Source organism: Coffea eugenioides, unplaced genomic scaffold, assembly GCF_003713205.1.
Source record: "Coffea eugenioides isolate CCC68of unplaced genomic scaffold, Ceug_1.0 ScVebR1_120;HRSCAF=521, whole genome shotgun sequence".
NCBI lineage: Eukaryota > Viridiplantae > Streptophyta > Magnoliopsida > Gentianales > Rubiaceae > Coffea > Coffea eugenioides.
Window position 1 is genome coordinate 200,850 of NW_020861596.1, and position 7,251 is coordinate 208,100.

The 7,251-nt window shown below is 32.4% G+C and overlaps 1 protein-coding gene across 1 annotated transcript; it reads right to left on the reverse strand.

Annotated features, from left to right (window-relative positions):
- Positions 1–2,980: 2,980 nt before the first annotated feature.
- LOC113755113 (probable 6-phosphogluconolactonase 4, chloroplastic) lies at positions 2,981–3,433 on the reverse strand. Its single transcript, XM_027299185.1, has 2 exons — positions 3,270–3,433; positions 2,981–3,131 (listed from the first exon to the last, which is right to left on the reverse strand). The coding sequence occupies exons 1-2, from the start codon at positions 3,431–3,433 to the stop codon at positions 2,981–2,983; spliced, it is 315 nt and encodes a 104-aa protein (XP_027154986.1).
- Between the last annotated feature and the right edge of the window lie 3,818 nt (positions 3,434–7,251).

Here is a 7,251-nt window from a genome sequence, read left to right on the forward strand (position 1 = left end):
GGATTGTGAGTTTTATGACTAATGATTTGATAGACAATATAAGAAAGAAACCTGTAGAGAGGTAAAGATTGTGAAGGTAAGAATTACGACAGTGGATTTTGGCATCTAAGACAAAGAGTTTGTTCGAAAGACGAAAAAGAAGTGATAAGAGTTTGAAACTTTGGGTGGATGTAGAAAACCGTGGGGATGGGAACTATCAATGCTTTATCCTTAATCCAATGTTGGATTTATATGTGAATAATTATGTGTTGCAAAGTGTCAAATAAGGTTAAATCTAATTAAAGTGATCAATTATGATTTGGACTTTAATTTATCTAATAGGATGTGGGCATTTAATGTGTTGAGATTTAAGGGTAATTTCTATTTTTATAATGGAATGAAATAGGAATCCAAAAGGTAACAAGATAGTTAACTATAAATAGGGTTATGGTCCCCAAGTCACACGTATTGTTATTGTCATATTTTCTAATATCATAAAATAGTTCTTTCCTGATATCCCATCGTCATGAAAGATACCAGAGAGAAATTTAAAAGGTCTTCACAAAGGATTAGCGAATACGTGTTGGCCTAAAAGGCCACCCAAAAAATTTCTAAAGATTCAAGTATCAGTTGATCAACATGAATCCAAGTATGCTTCCACGTTTATATTAAAGTTCTATTCAAATATCTGATATTGAGATCCTGAAAGTTCGAACAATCAAGACATTGGTTAAGCAATAAAACTCATAATTTTGGTAGTATACAAGTGTATTCTTGACTTTTAAAAAATTTTAATGATTATTCATATTAAGGAAATTTAGATGAGGGCAATTTTGAGCATTCATATACTTTTTTGGTCGCACATCATTAAGGTGAAACCCAAACCTATGTTTTAGGGAAGGTATGTGTAATTTTCAAAACATGAGGGTAGCTATTTGAAATTACTAGAAACCTCAAGGGAGGTTTCTGAAATTATCCCTTAATTTTTTAAGCATACATGTTAATCCACCCAGCTTAGTACATACTACCATACATGTACTGATAATTTAGATCATTTTTACAGCAAAGTTTCTCAATTTGTTTAGAATAAATAGATCATTTTCATCTTGACTTAAACAGTTTTGTTCAATGAACTAAACAAACGTATGAAAATCTTTGTTAAGTACTCTTCATGCATTAATGCATGAGCAAAATCTAGCTTCTTATTGTCCAATTTAATACCCATCGATCATTGATTAGAGAATATATTGCTTGGTCTTTTAATTGTCACTACTAGTTCTAGTTAGTAAAATTCAAAATCGAATATTTTTGGTGTCGCGTAGTTTTCCTTACTCTTAAAAAAAAATTGTACTTATTGACTAAATATATAACGCACTTGTAACTTTTCATGATTAATACTTCTATTTTGTCAAAATTTAAAGTAAACAGACCAGTCATTTGCAGCTCCAAAAATCATTCTCGAGAATATATGGAGAAAGCGTCAAAGAGGCTCATAATTGTTGCTTTTACTGTGATTGCTTCATGTTGGTGTCTCTCTCATGCACACACTAACAAGTAAACAAACCAGATGCGGATATATAGTTATTGTTCTTACATAATTCAGTGTACTATTATATAATTTTGTTATATGCGTAAATTTTATTCATACGTATCAACTCAACAGGTAAATATAACTTGGGCCCTATTTGGCACTTGAGTCTTTTGCCAAGTTTGTCTGCTACAAGTTTTTTAAAAACTTTAGCTACAGTAACCTCAAAAAACTTCTCAAAATTTTTAAACTATACACTTCAAAATATTCAAAAAATTTGCACATTTCAAAAAAAATTTTAAAAATTTCTACAATAAGATACAATAAAATTTTAGACAAACATCCAAAAAACTCACTTGCCAAATAGGGCCTTGGTCTGTAAGCACCTACACCAAATTTTAAAAGAATTATAACAACTATATAGAATTGCGCCTAACCTAGTTGTACCTACACTATTTCTCAAATGAACAAACTACTAAGACCCTAGCACCATTGTGTTTACTATGAATTTATTCTCAATTTGCTAATTCTTATACCTTTTTTTAAATTTACCAAGTCGTTGCTAGCTGTCGAAAAGCATAGCGTGATTGACATTAATATTCCTCATGTTTTTCAGGGACATCAATCTCTGAATGACAAATCTGGTTGAAGTACAACAATATTGCAGGTGGAAGAAGAAGGTGAACCATTAATGACGTTATTGGAGTCTCTTTTAGTTTTAGCTAATAATGTTGGAGAAAAAGTGCCCTTTACCATTGAATAACATTATAGATTAATTTGGTCTTTAAAAGTCATAGTTAAATTAAAATTTTCAAGTTTAGTCCTTTAAAGTTGTGGATACTAAGCCAAAGAGGTCACATAAGCCAGAATGGAAAACGTACAAAGAGGGTAAGCCCATCTTAAAAATAAATGCAGAGATTGCTCAAAGGGTAAAAAACAAAAAAATCATCCGTGATAAATCTAATATATAGAAAAACCTCCTGTGGTTTCAAAACATACAACACGACACTCCATACTTTGAACTAAATTATAAAGGTGACGGAATCCGTTAAACTTAAGGGAAATTGTAATTCCTGAGTCTATAGTATAGGGTATTTCTAGCCCTAATTTTCAGACACTTTCCAAAATCTTTAAAATCCAAGCCACATAAGTAAAGATTGATATAAAGTTTTATATACATATTTGTAACATTCAAATTTACCGTGCTTGTGATACTACTAAGATTGATGGTAAACATAACTGCCTTAACATTTGATATTATTAAGTATTAGTTGCAAATTGAGGAATTAGAGGTTATGAATTCAAATCCCTCTACCCCTTATTTCTTAAGTTTCATTCCTCTCACACTGAAAAAAAATTAAAAGAAAACGGTTCTTCTGTACCATTTAATAATAGATACGGTATCCTATGCAAAAATAATGACTAATTAACTTGCTTTTCAAAATTACTATGCATGTATATTGCGGAGGAAATTTAATAAGATGTTACGTATTTAAGAAGTCCATCCCAGGCAAGTTTGTAATTGCTATCCTTGCTGTCCAGAGGAACCACCCTCTCATCCAACCAAAATATGCTCCATTTTGGCCAATCCACTGATTCCTTGTAAGGGGCCCGAGCTAGATACCTGTTGTATTGATATTAAAATTAATCAGGCAATCAATATGTAAAAACTGTACTCTATTAAACACGAAAGAAGGTAACATTAATTTCTTGCTTGCATGCTTTGACAGAATTAAATTATTCTTTCGTACTGTTGATTTACCTCATAGTGTCGATGAGGCTGCCTCCTGAGAGGACCACATTGAAAAAACCTTTTTCTTTGATAAATCTTTCGAAGAGATCGGCAATGTATCTAGCCAGGGCCACTGCGACACCATCCTCGGTGTCGAATTTTAGGACGGTCCTGTTTCCGATTTCACAAGCCATCTCTGCTGCCTTTGATCCGAGACTTTTAGTTGTTTTAGCTTTGTTGAAAAGTGGATTAGGCTTGCAACTTGCTGCTCATTGTAGAGATTCGAGCGGGATGGGACGTACTTATAACAGCAAAATTTTCGGATCACCAGCCTAAATTTTTCCACATGGGAAATGAAGGAAAGAAAGCTCTGCAAGTAAAGAGTTATCAATAGCAGCCATTATTTGACTTAGATTTTTCTACATGGAAAAGTGAAGGAGAGAAATCTTTGCACTTAGATAGTAATCAGTAGCCGCCACATGTGATTTGTTCTAATATGATTATATACCGTTACGCTGCCACACACCAGTGTTGGTTCTAAACCAAAATAAATCATATAAGTAACAATGATTTCTCTAATAAAATTTAACAAATAAATTAACAAAAATTCATACCTCAATATTGCATTAAAAATGCAAATAATTGTACCATAAAAATGTTAATTTGGCATGGGTTGAGGCGCGGACCAAGTCGCTCTCTTTAAAACGATTCGCGCCCCTACGGAGTGTCCTCCGGTGTAGTAGGTCTCAGCACGTCGCCACCAGGATACAATAGCCCAGCCTTTTGCACACTGTAGTCTACTCCAATCTACACTATTAGAATAAGACAGAAACCTCCCACTAACACTGATCTTTGGCCTATAAACTCTTATAGTAGTGGAAGAAAAATAGAAGGTAGTATAGAGATAGCAAAGTATATATATGAGGTTTGGTTGATAGATGCCTTATATATGGCTAACGAAACTAGGAAATATAAAATACCAACATTAATAGGAATTTCACCTCATATTTCAGTTACAAATTAAAAAGTCTAGATCCATTGTATAACGGCAAAAAAATTACTAAATGAATTCATAAAACCTAATTATTACATAAGTTACAAAAACAAGACATAAATCTCATAAGTTACACATTTAAATGTTTCAATTTGTAACTGAAAATTTATTTAATTTGAATTCAAAATAAATATGTGATATTTTTTATTAAAATATCCAACAATCCCCCACTTATTTTAATAAAAAATATAATATTCAAAACTTAACACTTAATAGGGCAAAGATTAAAAATTCATGCATAATGAAGGTGGCAATGCCTTTAAACCTTCACTTAGTGCTCAATAATTCCCGTGCTAGAGTCAAAGTGGACTTAACCTTTAAACGATGACTACTTGAGGGCACGTGAAATCGTATCACACACATGAACCTTTCAGTGTTCTAAAATAGGTTTCATAAGCCAGCACATTTATAGCCTTGTGCTTTATCCCGGTTTTCACGAGTGCTCTAGAGAACCAGCCCAAATTGTCATAGGAAGCGGCCCTACTTCCACACTCATATAGGTGAGTCTATCAAGGATGCTCCTATGACTTAGACATCCCACCCATAAGGGCTATAGAACTCATTTAGGGAATAAAAATCCCAACCTCACTTATCGTCATTGGATCACAAATGCACTTACATCATAGGGATAGACAATATAATCAAAGTAGTGCATATTAATCAACCAAATCACTCTATGATTCGTTTGTCTCCAACCTAGTTCTTGGGATCTCCAGTCCCTAGGTGTTTGTATCATCATAGGTGATTTTTAACATATATTGGACTTTTGTCTTATCCCCTCGATGTGTATCATATCCTTGACTCAGGCTTGAGATTTATTTTTTCAACACAAATAAAATAACAAAGATATGATATTCTCGAATTTTTTCAAATAATCTCTTAGTGGTCCAAATACATGGAACCAATCTTCGATGAGAAAATTTCTCATCCATATATTTTTGCCAAATAGTGTAGGCGTATATTTACTCGTATGTAATTTTTTAATTTTTTCCAAGGCCAGTAGTCTAGTGATGCACTAGAAGCCATTCTCAAAAAACTCCATGGTTATTTTTGCTTTTGCAAAAATATCAAAAAATATTTCAAGTACCTTCACATCAGGTCATACTTTTCAGTGAATGCTAGTCTGCACAACTCAAAATAAAGTTAGAATAGATTCAAAAAACAATAATTATGTTATACTCATAAATTGAGCAAATAGAATGGGCATATATTTGCTCACGTCAAGCAAAGCCACATTAATTTCCATCATTTCCGTAATCTTCTCAGTGGCTGGTAATCTAGTAACCCTCCACTCTCATAATCCTCAATGAATTTTCTTTTGCAAGAAAACTTCATAAGTAATTCAACTCTATCCAAATCATGCCTCACTTTTTAATCTGCACAACTCAAATTAGAGATTAAGAAAATTCAAAAAATATAATAGTCAATGCACTATTATGCTTTAATTTCAAAATTCAACCTGCAAGTAATGCAAGCCTTATAATGAAAAATCTCAAGGGTTTCAAAATTCATAGCTACCAGCTTAGTCAACATCCACTGTCTGCATTTCCATGCAAGCATAGTCTCACTATAGTCATGCTTGGCAAGGAAATTAAGTATTCTAGTTTGCATTAAATACAAAGACAACCACATAACAAACAACATGAAATAATTTAATACAAATCCAAAAGTTGTTGGTTGCCTGCAAATTGATGGCTTTTGACTCGAATACATATTTTTCAATGTACAACATCACATTTTCAACTCAAAAATTCATATTCACAATTTTAACAAAATACAAGTCAAGAGAATAGAGTTGTTGAGAATTATATGGCTAATAACTTTATATTTCACAACTTCAAGCCACTAAAGCTATTATCCATGTATATAATTTTTCCTTGGTGATAGTGTAATCTTTTCTTCATGCATTATCAATACCATTTATTGCTTGTGAAAATGCAAACCTCAAGCTTGACTAAGATCATACGAATTCAAGACAAAACTAGAGAATTTTAAACCCCCACTATTTGAATATAACTTGAACCCTCATAATTGCAGTTTTTTTTTTTTTGATACATCTTGATACCACTATTCTTAAAACAATAACTGGCCACGTTATACATGCATTTCATGGAGTATATATCTTTATCACCAAATTAATCATTTATATGCCAATGCAAAAATTCTCAATCGGAATAAATCCATTAATATAAGAGACATTGAAAGTTCACTATGTAACATGACAAGTTTATGCGAAAATAGTTGCTTCATACAACATATATTAAAAACTCAAAAATGGCAAAAATTATTGTATTTGGTCGACTAATATACAAAGACATCATGCAAGTACCATGTTTCCCTTGAACAAACAAATACATGATATTATGTTAATAATAGGCAACTTGGATTCAAAGGTATATATTGTGAATTATTTATAGGCGCTTACACAATATTGATACCAGACTCTAAAGCACATAAAACCAATGGATATTATCCTTTCTAGTCTTAGTCTATAATTATGACCATTCACATGAAATATCTTGTTTATTAAAGTTTGTCCGGATTATGTTATACACCATGTAAGATTCTCATCGTCGGGATTATGTTAGTTTTATGATTAGATTATTTAGAAGCAAAACATGCAATGATAACCTTATCTTATGTGAAGAGGCTATCATCTTAAAATTGTTGGTTCTAGACCAAAATAAATCATATAAGTAAGAATAATTTCTCTAATAAAATTTAACAAATAGATTACAAGAATTCATACCTCAATATTGCATTAAAAATGCAAATAATTTGTACCATAAAAAATGTTAATTTGGCATGGGTTGAGGCGCGGACCAAGTCGCTCTCTTTAAGACGATTCGCGCCCCTACGGAGTATCCTCCGGTATAGTAAGTCTCAGCACGTCACCTCCAAGATAACAACCCAGCCTTTTGTACACTGTAGTCTACTCCAATCTACACTATTGGAATA